This window comes from Chrysemys picta, chromosome 9, assembly GCF_011386835.1.
Source record: "Chrysemys picta bellii isolate R12L10 chromosome 9, ASM1138683v2, whole genome shotgun sequence".
In the NCBI taxonomy this organism is placed as follows: domain Eukaryota; kingdom Metazoa; phylum Chordata; order Testudines; family Emydidae; genus Chrysemys; species Chrysemys picta.
This window is the reverse complement of record NC_088799.1, coordinates 50842361-50856226: the sequence shown is the minus strand read 5'-3', so window position 1 is coordinate 50856226 and position 13866 is coordinate 50842361. Positions and strand designations below refer to the sequence as shown.

At 48.5% G+C, this 13866-nt stretch overlaps 1 protein-coding gene across 2 annotated transcripts in view; it reads right to left on the bottom strand.

Annotated features, from left to right (window-relative positions):
• TSPEAR (thrombospondin type laminin G domain and EAR repeats) overlaps positions 1-13866 on the bottom strand; it is a 77234-nt gene that overhangs the window by 10553 nt on the left and 52815 nt on the right. For both annotated transcript variants that reach the window (XM_042853451.2, XM_024108405.3), the window contains exons 8-9: positions 8918-9104; positions 737-966 (exon numbers count right to left, since the gene is read on the bottom strand). In XM_042853451.2, coding sequence (XP_042709385.2) covers positions 737-966; positions 8918-9104 — 417 coding nt within the window. The remainder of the gene's footprint in view (positions 1-736; positions 967-8917; positions 9105-13866) is intronic.

Sequence of the window (13866 nt, the reverse complement as noted above, 5' to 3'; positions counted from 1 at the left end):
CCCTCCCAGGCTGGTGTCAGCTAGCGACACTGTCACTGCATATAAAAGAAACCTGAACTTGGCAAGTCTTTAGGGAAGAAAACCCCAGCAGTACCCCATGGGACTAGAGATACTTGTCTCTACACTTATTACCTAGCATTGTCTCGAATCCCTACAAGGCAGGAGACAGATTTCAGGCTATTACACTCAAGTAGCAAAAGACAAGAGAACAAAGCCAGGGAAGAGTGTAAGGTTTGTTAGAAGGAAGAAGCTTGATTAGTTTTCTATATTGATTTTTGTCTTCTGTGGCCGCGAAATAGGCTTCCGCAAGTTCCGCGATCAAAGGGGACACTCAGCAGCTTTCGCTTTTTTCACCAATTCACACACAAAGAGAGAGAGAGGCTGTTGGTCTGTCCCCAGGACATGAGACATGCACCTCCTCCTACAGCCAGATCCCACTGGCCCCAGGAGCCGCGCCTCCTCCTACAGCCAGATCCCACTGGCCCCAGGAGCCGCGCCTCCTCCTACAGCCAGATCCCACTGGCCCCAGGAGCCACGCCTCCTCCTACAGCCAGATCCCACTGGCCCCAGGAGCCACGCCTCCTCCTAGAGCCAGATCCCAGTGGCCTCCATGAGCCATGCACCTCCTCCTAGAGCCAGATCCGGCTGGCCTCATTTAGCTGGGAAGTCCCATTAAAGTCACTGGATCTACTCAGTGCAAAAGGGAAGTCAAATCTGATTAATATCAACTTTTTACCAGGATTGACTGGAAGAGCTGAAAGGAGCCACCAAGCCAGATGTAGATGTGGGAGTCGATCTTCGTAGATGTGCCATTAAATGTGTTGGCCACGACCAGGAAAGAGTAAGGTCCAACAGTAAAAAATTCCCAGTCGTAGGCTCCAGAGGTAGGAATGGTCTGGTTGGCCTCGAAAAGTCCAGTCCTGGGGTTCCACCGATATATGACACTATTGATGTTGTGATTATCCCCTGGGAATGACAGAAACAGAAGAGGGCATTAGCAAACAGAATGCAGTCTGGTGATCAAAAGAAATGAGACAGTAACAGGACAGATTGAAGGAAATATATGAACGGGGGAAAGCAGCTAAGCTGTCTGTCCCTTAGGGACTAATTTCTTCCCAAGAAGTAAACGAATAGATGCTACAAATTCAATTCCCCTCAGCCAATGGCAGCGTTAACCCAGCAAGGACAGCGAGGAGTAAGTAATACCTAAGTGGAAACCTCTCCTGGATATGTGGGGGCAATTCTAACAGTGCCTTGAGCCCTCTGCAGCTCAGTAGGGGTGCAGCTATAGAGTTTGGTGCATGGGCACCACTGAAATGTGGCACTTCAAAGGGAATGTCCCAGCTACTCCAGGCAGCTAGGGATGTACCATTCACCCTGGGTAACTGCCGGGTGAGACTGGACCAGTCTTGCTGTTTCTGAGAGACCTGAGGAAAGATTGCACAGGATGCATCAACAGAAAGGCAATCAGTTCCTCTCTGTGCGTGTACAGATACAGACACTACAGTGTAATCCTGCCTGTTCTCTCTCTCTCTCTCTCTCACACACACACACACACACACCCCCGACTGGGATCTACCAGCTCTTACATCTAGGGGTGTGGCTACGCTTTGGGCTGGGGTGTGATTTCCAGCTCACAGAGACTAGCAGCTCTGCTAGTTCTCCCTCAGCTAGTGCACTGAAAATAGAATGCAGCTGGGCAGCGTGAGCTGTGGGAAGGGCTATCCACCCCACCTGTGTGCCCATCTGAGACCCTAGGCATGTACTTGGGGTAGCTAGACCGTCCTGCAGCTCATGCCAAGCTATCCCTATGCCACGGCACTCTCCTTAGGGCTGAGGGCAGCCAGACATAACACAGAGCAGCCCTGAGTCTGCTCTGAGTCATGCCAGGGGCTGGACAAGCCCCATCCTGACGCAAAGTTTGCTTAAAGTGGCCTTTGGACTCAGCTGAGCTGAGCGCCTCTGGGCTGCAGCCATGGCACTAGCCCCGTGTGAAAGCAAGAGAACTTCATGCCCAAATACCAAACCTGGTTCCAAAGCCCACCGCACAGGAGAAAAAGTGAGAGGTGCTAGCACTGTGACCAGGCATCGGGAGTGACACGCAGCTGTGTGCAATGGAGAACTGCTGTTTGGCCCAAACATTAACACTGGCTGCATTGCCAGCTTTCCCTTTCCCAGCAAAACACTTGAGAATAGAGCTCTCTACCCTCCCTTCCATCCTCCTCACCTCCCAAAGGAACATCCTGGGCAGCCTGATTTTTGGGCTTCTATTTCATCTCTCCTCCGTGGAGTTACCCAGCACCTTTCAGCTCGCACCCCCAGGGTCTCTTGGACCATAGTGCTGCCCGAACGTGTGAGTCACTCCAGCTTGCCTCTAGGACACAGCCTAATGCATACTAATGCATGCGTAAGGACTAGAGCTGGTCTGAAAAAATACAGCCTAACAGTGTTCCATCGCACATGCAGTTCCATCAAAATCTAAACACGTCACAAAATCATGTCGATTTCACCAACATTTCAGAGACAGGAAGAAAATAGTTCCAGCAATCCCAGTGTTCGGTCTCGGCATTTTCATAATGAAACATTTTCAGTTTTAACTTTTGAAATTACTTTTTGTTGCAACATTTTTATGTTGTATTATATGATCTATTGTAATAGAAAATAAAAGTTGATCCTTTTGATTTTCATACTGTCATTGAGCTAAAACAAGTCTCTTTCCTGAATTTTCTTTTCTTACAAGTATGTGTGTAATGGAGGGCCCCTAAAAGTGCAGGGCTGATAGTTTTCATAGGCCACTGATTACCTCCTGTCAATATCTCCGATTGCTTTCTCTTGTGGTTCTGTGCCTAATTATTGCACAGCTGGTCACATGGGATGGTTGGCTGTTTGCTTGATTTACACTGAGAAGGCTGAAATAAATCTTTCCACTTTATATTTGCAGCAGTGCAGCAATTCACACCTTCTCAGGCACATCAGTTTAAACCTGCATTTTTTATAGAATTTTTAATCGCTCATGTTTTAACTGCAAAGAAGTGGAGTCGTTGGCTGTACCGGTTACTTACTATAGAAGCATAAAAAGAGAGAGTGACAGATATATAAGAAAAAGAGGTCAAGGAGGTTTCAGTTATGGACATGATCATTTCTCAGGGGGAAATCAGATTTTAAATCAAGATTGGAGGTCTTTCTAATAATATGCTCTAGCTCAATCGCAAGATATGGGTTGGATGCAGAAATCACTAAGAGCAAGCCTCTGGGCTATGGTATACAGGAGGTCAGACTACATGGTCTAACAGTTCCTTCTGACCTTCCAACCATTTCCTCACACTACCCTAATCCTTTAACAAACCTTGTTCTTTTCTTTGTGGTTGTGCCGCTAGTAATAGAACAATGTGCTTTTCAGACAGACTCAGCTATTTTCATGAAACTGATTAAACCAATGGCTAGTCACTCGTTTTGCTTTACATGCAAAACCTTTGCCAAGCCTCTGAGTACAGTAACTCCTCACTTAAAGCCATCCTGGTTAATATTGTTTCATTGTTACATTGCTGATCAATTGGAGAACAGGCTCATTTAAAGTTGCGCAATAACGTTGTTTGGCAACCGTCTGCTTTGTCCACTGCTTCCAGAAAGAGCAGCCCATTGCAGCTAGCTGGTGGGGGCTTGGAACCAGGGTGGACCAGCAGCCCACCTATCAGCTCCCTGCTCCCCTAAGTTCCCTGTGCAGAAGCTGCCCAGCAGGCTATCAATTCCTGGCAGTTCAGCTGTCCCTCCCCCCACTGCCATGTGCTGCTCCTGCCCTCTGCCTTGGAGCTGCTCCTGGGAGCCTGCTGTGTGTCGGGGAGAGAATGGGGGGGATAATGTCAGGGTGTCCCCCTCCCCCCTGCTCCTGCCCCCCATTTACCCCATCTCCATAGAGCGAGCGGGGGGGACGGACACGACAGGGCTCAGGACGGAGGACGCTTACTGGCAGCAGCTGCTGTCTCAACTTGCTGATCTACTTAAAAAGGCAATGTACTTAGAGTGCAGTCAGCGTACTTAAAGGGGCAATGCACATCTCTCTCTCTCACACACACACACACACACACACACACACAGGGTGTGTTTCTCTGTCTGCCATGCTGTCTCCCCTCCCTCCATTTGTGCTGCCTTGTAGAGTGTGAGGCTACATTAACAACAATGGGTTAACCCTTGAGGGCTCAGCTGAATGCTAGTTCATCATTCAGCACTAAGGCATTCCCTGGGAAATATCCCACCCTCTAACTCCACCACCTCAACCAAGCTTCACAATCATCATTGCTGTGTACAGTATGAAATTGTTTGTTTAAAACTTATACTGTTTGTGTGTATATATATATATATACATATATATATATATATATTGTGACAAAGTTCCTCCTCTATCTTGGTGGGTCCTGCGCTTATTGGCGGATTTTTTTGCCTCAGAGATTCACCATGTGGGTTGGGGAACAACCCAGAGACCTTCCCCTCTGGAAGAACCCACAGTCCAGGTCAATTAGGAGGTTTGGGGGGAACCCGGGCCCGCCTTCTACTCCGGGTTCCAGCCCAGGGCCCTGTGGACTGCAGCTGTCTATAGTGCCTCCTGTAACAGCTGCATGACAGCTACAACTCCCTGGGCTACTTCCCCATGGCTCCTCAGTCCTCCAGCAGCACACTCTCTCACTCTCAACTCCTTGTGCCTCTTGCTCCCAGCTCCTCACACTCGCACCACAAACTGAAGTGAGCTCCTTTTAAAACCCAGGTGCCCTGATTAGCCTGCCTTGATTCTAGCAGCTTCTTAATTGGCTCCAGGTGTCCTAATTAGCCTGCCTGCCTTAACTGGTTCTAGCAGGTTCCTGATTACTCTAGTACAGCCCCTGCTCTGGTCACTCAGGGAACAGAAAACTACTCATCCAGTGACCAGTATATTTGCCCTCTAACAGACTCCTGTACCCCACTGGTCTGGGTCTGTCACAATATATATATATATATATATATATATATATTATATAAAATATAGTCTTTTGTCTGGTGAAATTTTTTTCCCTGGAACCTAACCCCCCTATTTATCATAGAATCAGAGAGTATCAGGGTTGGAAGGGACCTCAGGAGGTCATCTCGTCCAACACCCTGCTCAAAGCAGGACCAACACTAACTAATTCATCCAAGCCAGGGCTTTCTCAAGCCTGACCTTAAAAACATTAATTCTTATGGGGAAATTGGATTTGCTTAACATCGTTTTGCTTAAAGTCGCATTTTTCAGGAACAGAACTATAACGTTAAGCGAGGAGATATTGTATTACTTGCGGCCCTTTTGTGTTAAATAATTTGGATCCATTGTGGTTTTATACTAACATTCCCCTCTGGGTGGCAGCACACTGCAACTCTGTGGCTAGCCTCAGCGTGTGGAATGAGTCCAAACTCCTGCATCCTGTTAGTACGGACACAAGCTAGCAGTCAGTGGGAGCTGAAGACCATCAGTGCTCAGTCCTGCAGGGTGCTGAGCGCTTGGGACTCAGTCCAGGGGGACTTGACATTTGTGAGGAGTGCCACTGAAGCCAAGTCCCAGGCCCAGTCCCATTGAAGTTTAAAGGTAAGCAAGTGTTTAAGTGCTTGGCTGGTGGTCAGCAACTCACAGGATCAAACATCCCCAGTGCTTTGGAAAACTAGCCCTTAGCTGATGACGTTTGGAGACGCGGCTGACACAAGGGGAAAGACCACACTGCTCTCAGAGGCCAAGAGAGAGGTGATGATGTGACAGCAACATGAACACTTTGGGGAAATAGTGTGTAAATAATGGCGTTCACCCCATGCACAGCCAGCACAAAATCTGGGCACACAAGTCCCATGGAACCCCCATTCTGAAGAGTGAAGGGGTGCACAGTCATTATACCTAGAGACATTCCCCAGGGGAGGAGAATGATTGACAGCTGGAGTCTACCTATGGTAATTATCTGCTCCCGTTACCACAGCACCTGAGCACCTCCTAGTAGTTAACATATGTAGGGCAGGGCTGTTACGCTCACCTGACAGATGGGAAAACTGAGGCCCAGAGAGGCTAAGTGACTCGCCCAAAGTCCAACAGGCGAGCTGTGACAGCAGGGAACTGACCCCACATTTCCCACAGCTCAGTCTAACACCCTAACCACCAGACCCTGCACCTCCCTCACATCGTGACCATGATGGGAGGCCTTGAGGAATCCATCTGGGAAGCAGAGGCTTCCCCTGGGAATGAAACGGCTCCCACGGTCTCCTCCAACTCCTCAACGTCCCTGATTCCCCATTACAAACATGGGATCCATCGTTCAGATTCACCCTCCCATATTTGCTAGCTCTAGGTTTTCCATAGGCAACTGTCGTCTTTACTCCTGCAGCCCACAGAGCCTGTAGACTGGGATTGTGGGGCTCTCTCTCACCTGGCAGGTGTCTCTTACTATATCGCTCTCATTTTAGGACCCCACCAGGCCTTGCGTGTTGGTCAGACACAGGGCATAGAATTGTGGCTACAGCACTCAGTGGAAGACCTGACTTCTATTCCTGGCTCTGCCAAGACCAGGCAAGGGACATCACTTCTCTGCGCCTTGGTTTCCCCACCCTTAAAATGTGGAGAATGATACCAGCTTCCTTTGTAAAGCACTTTGAGATCTACTGATGAAAAGTGCTGTATAAAGCCTAGCGAGCTATTACGGGAGATGCAGACTGTGTAAGAGGAAAGGTAATTTCAGAGACTATTTTAACCCATTGGGAAATCAAGTGTGTTTTCACTGCTCCCCAGTAGAAGTACTGTCTCTTTAAAACTCTTCTGAGGAGCCACATAATGCAGCCCATCCATTGAATCCATTGCAATATCCCTCCTGGCAGAACAAGCCTCTGATGGGGGTGATAGGTGAGCTATTAGGGAGATATCACAATACCCAGCCGGCTTGTATGGGGGTATCCAAATCCCCATTGGTAGATCATCACAGCTGCTGGTACAAAACGCCAGTGTGAACACGTGGAATGAAGTTAGGCCAGCATGGTATGCTCATGGTTGCTCCACATAGGATGGTGCTGGGGGTGGGGCATGCAAACACACTCGAATGAAGAAATGGCTCATGACTCGCAGTCCGAGCAGTCAATACAAGCAACAGTTAGTCAACTACCCCAGAGTATATAGCAAGAACATAAATGTACTCTGGAGAGTGTTACAAGGTAGCCCCTGTGCTCCCTATGGTTGCCCTAACTTGAGAGTTAAAGGGACACTTTTCTCTCAGGATGAGACGTGGCCAGGCTGACGATGCCCTTTTGATGCTGATACTTCACAATCATTAACGTCTGACAGATCAGCAGAAGAAACATCTTTAAAGGGCTGGTGTTTATAAGGCTCTTCTAGGTGCAGCAAAACACAATGTGGGTAACTCAACAGGTGAAAGATGCTTCGCCGGCCTGGTGTTTCAAAGACCCACTTGTACACTATCCGTTTTCTCCAGCATGAAGCAGGAACGCATGTCAAGGACCGCAGTAAGGCGACTGGGATTGTGCCCTGCTATGGAACTGTGACAAACACAAGGATTAGCGAGAAGCAACAAGTGCTGGGTGATTAGTGAGGAGTTTCATCAGAGTCCCTCTGAAGTGGAATCCTTCACTTTAACAGTGAGAAGGAAAATTGTAACTCAAATGTATCATTTCATATCTACAGCCACTCCAGGATAAGAGGGAGAGGGATCTCTACAAGACAGAGATGCTGTTCCAGTGATGGGCTAGAAGTGGGCTCTGATGGAAGAGGTCACCTATGAATGACAAGGGATTAGGATCTCTTTGACCTAACAACCAAGGGAGCTCTGTTTGTGGATGGCTGGCAGGATTGGAAATTTCCCACATGGTAAAATGGATCATTGTGCACCTTCCTCCCAGCAATGACCACATTTTTTCCCATCACCACAGTTTGTTTGCTAACTAGGGTGGACCAAACAGCAAGTGTGAAAAATCAGGACAGGGAGAGGGGGGTAATAGGAGCCTATATAAGAAAAAAAACCAAAAATCGGGACTGTCCCTATAAAATCGGGACATCTGGTCACCCTATTGCTAATCGAAAATCACACCACCTTCTAGGAGGTGTTAGGGAGACCCATGATTAGTGGTTAAAGCACTGGAGCTGGAAGATCTGGTTTCTGTTTCTAAGCAACTGGCTTGTTGTGTGATTGTGGGCAAGACACTTAATCATGCTGAGCCTCGGTAAGATGGAGACAATATTTCTCTCTCTCCGAGTGATTTAATAATTTCTGCAGAGTGCTTTGCTATCTGTAAGTGGAAGGGGTAAGAAGGTTCTGCAGGTAAAAGAGAGGTTGTCTTATGGCCTTCATTTACATTAGCTGGGTCAGGCTAATTAATACCCCTGTCCCATGACAAGGATCAATCTCCGCTGATTCCAGTAGCTACTGTTACATCTTCTTCCACCCCCTTTCTCCTGACAAACAAATGGAAATGAATCACAATATCCAGCCAAAACCAGTCTCCAGTGCCCCCAAAGCACTGCTAGCTCCTGCCTTTGCTACAGACAGCACGCTGAGAATGCAAAAGGCTACTGTTTAAAACACCTTACTAGGCATCAGCCTTACCTGATACAAAAGCGTTTCCCCGGGGTTTGGATTTTATGGGTGAAATCCTTACCCTACTGAGATCACTGGCAGAACTCCCATTGATGGCACTGGGGCCAGGATCCCACCCCACATTCCTGCTGTGGAGGTGCCCGCACAATAACGGGGGGATTAACAACCCCATGAGGTTGGTCCAGAACTTCCCCACCCTGAAAGGTGGCATTACAGGAAGGAGGGGTCCCTGAGTCCTCCTTCAACAGGCCCCAGCTGGCTATCTCCCGCTAAACCACTTGCACTCAGCACCTACCGACCGAGCACTGCCAGGAAGAATAAGGGCGAGGTACCTTCTCTGTGGTTGGCAACCGCGAGGAAGGCCTCTCCCTCAATGTCAAAGGCCTCCCAGTCCCTAGCGCTGTGCGTGGCGATCCGCTGGTACGGGAAGAATTTCTCTGTTCTGTGGCTCCACTTGTAAATTACAGAGAACTGCTGACCCCTTTCATTCTGCTCAAAATTAGCCACTGCTAGGAAGATCTGAAAAATAACAAGCCAGGACATCTCAGTTTCTCCCCTTACAGGGAATGCTCAAGCGCAGGTGCAGTGAAAATGGGGCACGCTTTGGAACACAGGGCTGGGTGCGGCACATGGGCACCTCCCACTGGGTCACGGCAGGGCCTGGCAGCAGGGCTGCTATTGCTCCCTGGGGAGGCTGAAGGACAGTGCAGCTAAAGTGCACCCCCTGCTGGCCACACAGAGCAGCTCTCTCTTCCCCTTCCCGTCCCTGCGTCAGAGGGGAGGGAGAGGGAGGAGAGCCATGGAGGGAAGGGGTGGAAGAGAATGGACAGGGCATTCGGAGAGCTAGGAAGGCAGAGCAGAGCGGGTGAGCGTTTGGGCCCCTGTAAAGACTCTACCAAGGCTGCTTTGTACCCCAACAGGGCCCTGTGGCACCAGCTGGAGGCATTCTGAGTCGGCCTAGTCTCAGTCTGCCCGTCTTTCCTTCCAGGTCCATGAGCCCAGGGCTCAGACTGGCCCTCGTCAATGATATCTTTGCTGTCTACTGGGTCCACGGGGGGGAGGAGGGGAAGTGAGGTCTCCTGGTTAACAGTTACCACTGTATCACTCTGAAGGACACCCCAAATTCCTTGCAAGGTGAGACTGCTCTGCAGAGCTCTACCAGGTAACAGAAGAGCCCCCCACCCTCTGCCTTGACCCCAAATTCAAATAAAGCTTTTTTTCTGAGGTTCAGAAAAGCAACGTTCACTGGTTCCCCCCGCCTCTGAATCTGCAGCTTCTAGCTCGACCAATCAGACCCACGGCATCTGTCACTAGCTCAGATAAGCGTCCCTTCATTTTGGCACTCCCCTTAGCTAATACCAACTCCAAGCTGTCTAAGGTTAGCTTTTCAAAACCAGGCAAACCCGTGAAGCAGCCCATTCAAACGCTCGGCACTGCCACCAGCATCCCGGCCTGCCATAGCACAGCTCTGACAGAAGCTTTCCTCACAGTCCTGGGCAACTCGACCAGAGTTAAGGGAATTGTCCCCAGGAAATCCTTTCCCACTGCAAGCAGCTCAGGGCAGGAACTGTCACTTACTATCTCTTTGCACGATATCTCGCACACGGGGCCCAACCTGGTTAGCCTCAAGGTGTTTATGAAAATAAAAGATAGTATTAACGCAGACAGCCCCCCAACCTGAAGCAAATACTCACCAGCAACCACACACCACACAACAAAAACACTAACCCAGGAACCTATCCTTGCAACAAAGCCCATTGCCAACTCTGTCCATATATCTATTTGGGGACACCATCATAGGACCTAATCAGATCAGCCACACTATCAGAGGCTCGTTCACCTGCACATCTACCAATGTGATCTATGCCATCATATGCCAGCAATGCCCCTCTGCCATGTACATTGGCCAAACTGGACAGTCTCTACGCAAAAGAATAAATGGACACAAATCTGACATCAGGAATCATAACATTCAAAAATCAGTAGGAGAACACTTCAGCCTCTCTGGTCACTCAGTAACAGACTTAAAGGTGTCAATTTTGCAACAGAAAAGCTTCAAAAACAGACTCCAACGAGAAACTGCTGAACTTGAATTAATATGCAAACTAGACACCATTAACTTAGGTTTGAATAGAGCCTGGGAATGGCTGAGTCATTGCACAGATTGAATCTATTTCCCCATGTTAAGTATCCTCACACCTCTTGTCAACTGTCTGAAATGGGCCATCTTGATTATCACTACAAAAGTTTTTTTTCTCCTGCTGATTATAGCTCATCTTAATTAATTAGCCTCTTAGAGTTGGTATGGCTACTTCCACCTTTTCATGTTCTGTATGTGTATATATCTCCTTACTATATGTTCCATTCTATGCATCTGAAGAAGTGGGCTGTAGCCCACGAAAGCTTATGCTCAAATAAATTTGTTAGTCTCTAAGGTGCCACAAGTACTCCTGTTCTTTAAACAATAGCCTGTGGACTGATGGGGAATATTCTAAATGTAACCTGTCCTGCTTGGTTATGATTGGCCATATAAGTCACACAGTATTGCTTCTCTTCCCTGACTGGTTGAGCACAAAAGCCCTTATAATATAAATACGTACACACATTTAAAATGTCCTTTCTGTGGCCACTCAGCATGCAACTTTGCCGTTCCCCTTTCTGCAAGCATTTTTGCCAGCTGAAGTCAATGGCTCTCATGTTTGTGGCAAGGGAGTACAAACAGAGCACGGAGGTGGCGATGGTGGCAGAGAATTCATTTCAAAATTCAAACCCACGGGAATGGGAATTGCTTTATGTTATTTGCCCAGCTCTAGCGCTGACTTTGCACCCCAATGGCACCCGCAGAGTATGCTTGGGTACCGTGCAATCCCAGTGGCTGACACGGCACCAGTCCGACATCCCTGTGGTAGAGGATAGACAGGAACATGGCTGTGGGCACCTCTTCCTTTCTGTTCCTGTTTTCCTGCTCTCCCCCCCCCCCCCCCCCCCCCCCGTCTCTGTCAAGTCCCTGGTTAGAAACCCATAGAATTCTACCATACAAGCAGGAATTCATTGGCCCGAACACCTTGCTAGTGTAGCATTTGGCCAATTAACTGTCTATATTAACATGCCACTTTGCCATAGACTTTTAGTTCTGCCTATATACAGTATTTCCTAAAACATTAGAGACAGGCCTAAATTTGGGGATGTCCAAAAATCCGCAGCTGAATTGCACATGGTATCTACTTGCCTGAATATGTGTGTGTACACAAGTGTGTCTACATGTGTGTGCACACTCATCCACACTCAATACACGAGTGTTTGTGTGATCACCAGCAGTGGGGTGCCTATGAATATGTCTGCCACAACACCCACAGTCAGAGGAAGCTTGAACCACACTGGCTTTATGTAAAGGCTTTTCTGTGGTGCTCATAGAGCACCCCATACACTTTAATGAATTTATCCTCACAGCACCTGAGCAAGGAGCAGTGAGGGCACTTAATAAACTCATTCTGTTTTGGAGCTATTCCAGACCTCAGGGACTAACCACTGGCTGTCCCCAGGACGAGAATGTAGCCCCCATAGGAAAGTGATATTATTCCCATAGGAAAATGAGGCATAAAGGAGCATCACACAGGGTGTTTTGTGGTAGAGCCAGGCATCTAATGTACATCTCCTGAGTCCATTTTTTGTGGTCACCACCTCAGTCATAACACAGCTAGTTAACAATCCCACAAAGGCTCCGCCAGTTCTTGATTGCTCAGAAAACACCCTGCCATGACAGCTATTGGCCTAGTGCTTCAGTATAGATCAGTGGTTCTCAACCTATTTACCGTTATGGACCGCATGTGCAGCCCACAATGTGTTATCTGGGCCGCATCCAATACTACCTGTTTGGGCCTGAGGATGTCACATGGGCTGCAGGCAGCTCTGTGCAGAATGGGCTGCAGGTTGACAACCACTGTTGTAGACACTACCTACGCTGATGGGAGGGGTTCTCCCGTTGCTGTAGGTATCCACCTCCCTGAGAGGCGGTAGCGAAGTTCCAGTGCTGTCTACACCAGGTTATTTTGGTCAGCACAGCTTCTCTCTCGGGGGTGTGGATTTTTCACCCCTCTGAGAGAAGTAGCTATGCCGATGTAAGTTCCCAGTATAGCCAAGCATAGCTCCAAACCACATGTCAAAGATTTGTCCTGGGTCTGGATAACTCAGTCTCTTTTCTGGGGGTAAGCTGTACAGCACCATCAGAGCTGGACCACCCAAGATGGCTGCTAATCATCGCCCTCCTTCTGTCCCTCTTCCCAGCCATTCATTTGAGCTATAGTGTTGAATTGAGCCAAATAAACCTCCAACAGCTTTTAAGTTATTTGAGCTGGGACAGCCTGACCGCTCCCCTCTGGCCCTCTGCGCATTACAAACAGGGTAGCAAACTGTTGTAAATGTCCCCTGGCTGCCCAGTTCATCAGCCAGGCAACTGCCTTCTGCTGTGGTCAATGCCCCTTTGATTTCCTTCAGGGGACTGCAACTCATCACAGTAGGCAAGTTCCAAATTGGCCAAAGCTTGTTTGGTCTACACTATCTCCTGGCAGAATTTCTGGCCTGTGGCAGTCAGGTTGTTGATCATCCTGTCAATCTGTTTGACCATTCCAGACTGGGTATGTCGCAGTTGGGTTTCCCAATCCGTCTGGGCACTTGGTAGTTGCTGTTCCAGAAGGGATCTCATCTCAGCGTGCAAGTCATCTCTGAACCCTTTCTGGGTATCCTCCAACTCTTGCTTTAGATCCTGCTTTAGGTCTCATTTTAATTTGTGCTGGGGATTTTTGATTTCTGAAAGTAACTCCATTATTTGTTCCATCTTGGTTCAACAGGAACAGCAGCTCACAATCTCTCTAGTCTCCTTGGAAACTTGGTCCCGCTCCTACACGTGTGCTGCCCCTCTTTGATCCAAGCAGTTAGTCAAAGCTGGAAGGATACATCAATGGAGGCTCCTATTTTCTTTGCTGCCATCTTGTTTAGTTACAAGGAACATACAAAGTCCTGCTTCTCCAAATACAGGAGGACCAAGAACAAAGGCAGTAGTTTCTTAGCTCACAGGCCCAAACCTCTTTAGCCAACAGACCCACGAGGTCTCTCTCTAGTTTTGCCAGTGAACTTAGGCTCCCTGCAGGGAGAACCATGTCAGTGTTGCTTCCCACAGGGCCCTGGACTGGGATATGTGGAGAGGGAAGGAACAGGGGTCCCCCTTGCACACCCACTTAAGGGCTGTTGCCCAGATGCAGGTGGAGAGCCGAAGATTCCAGAT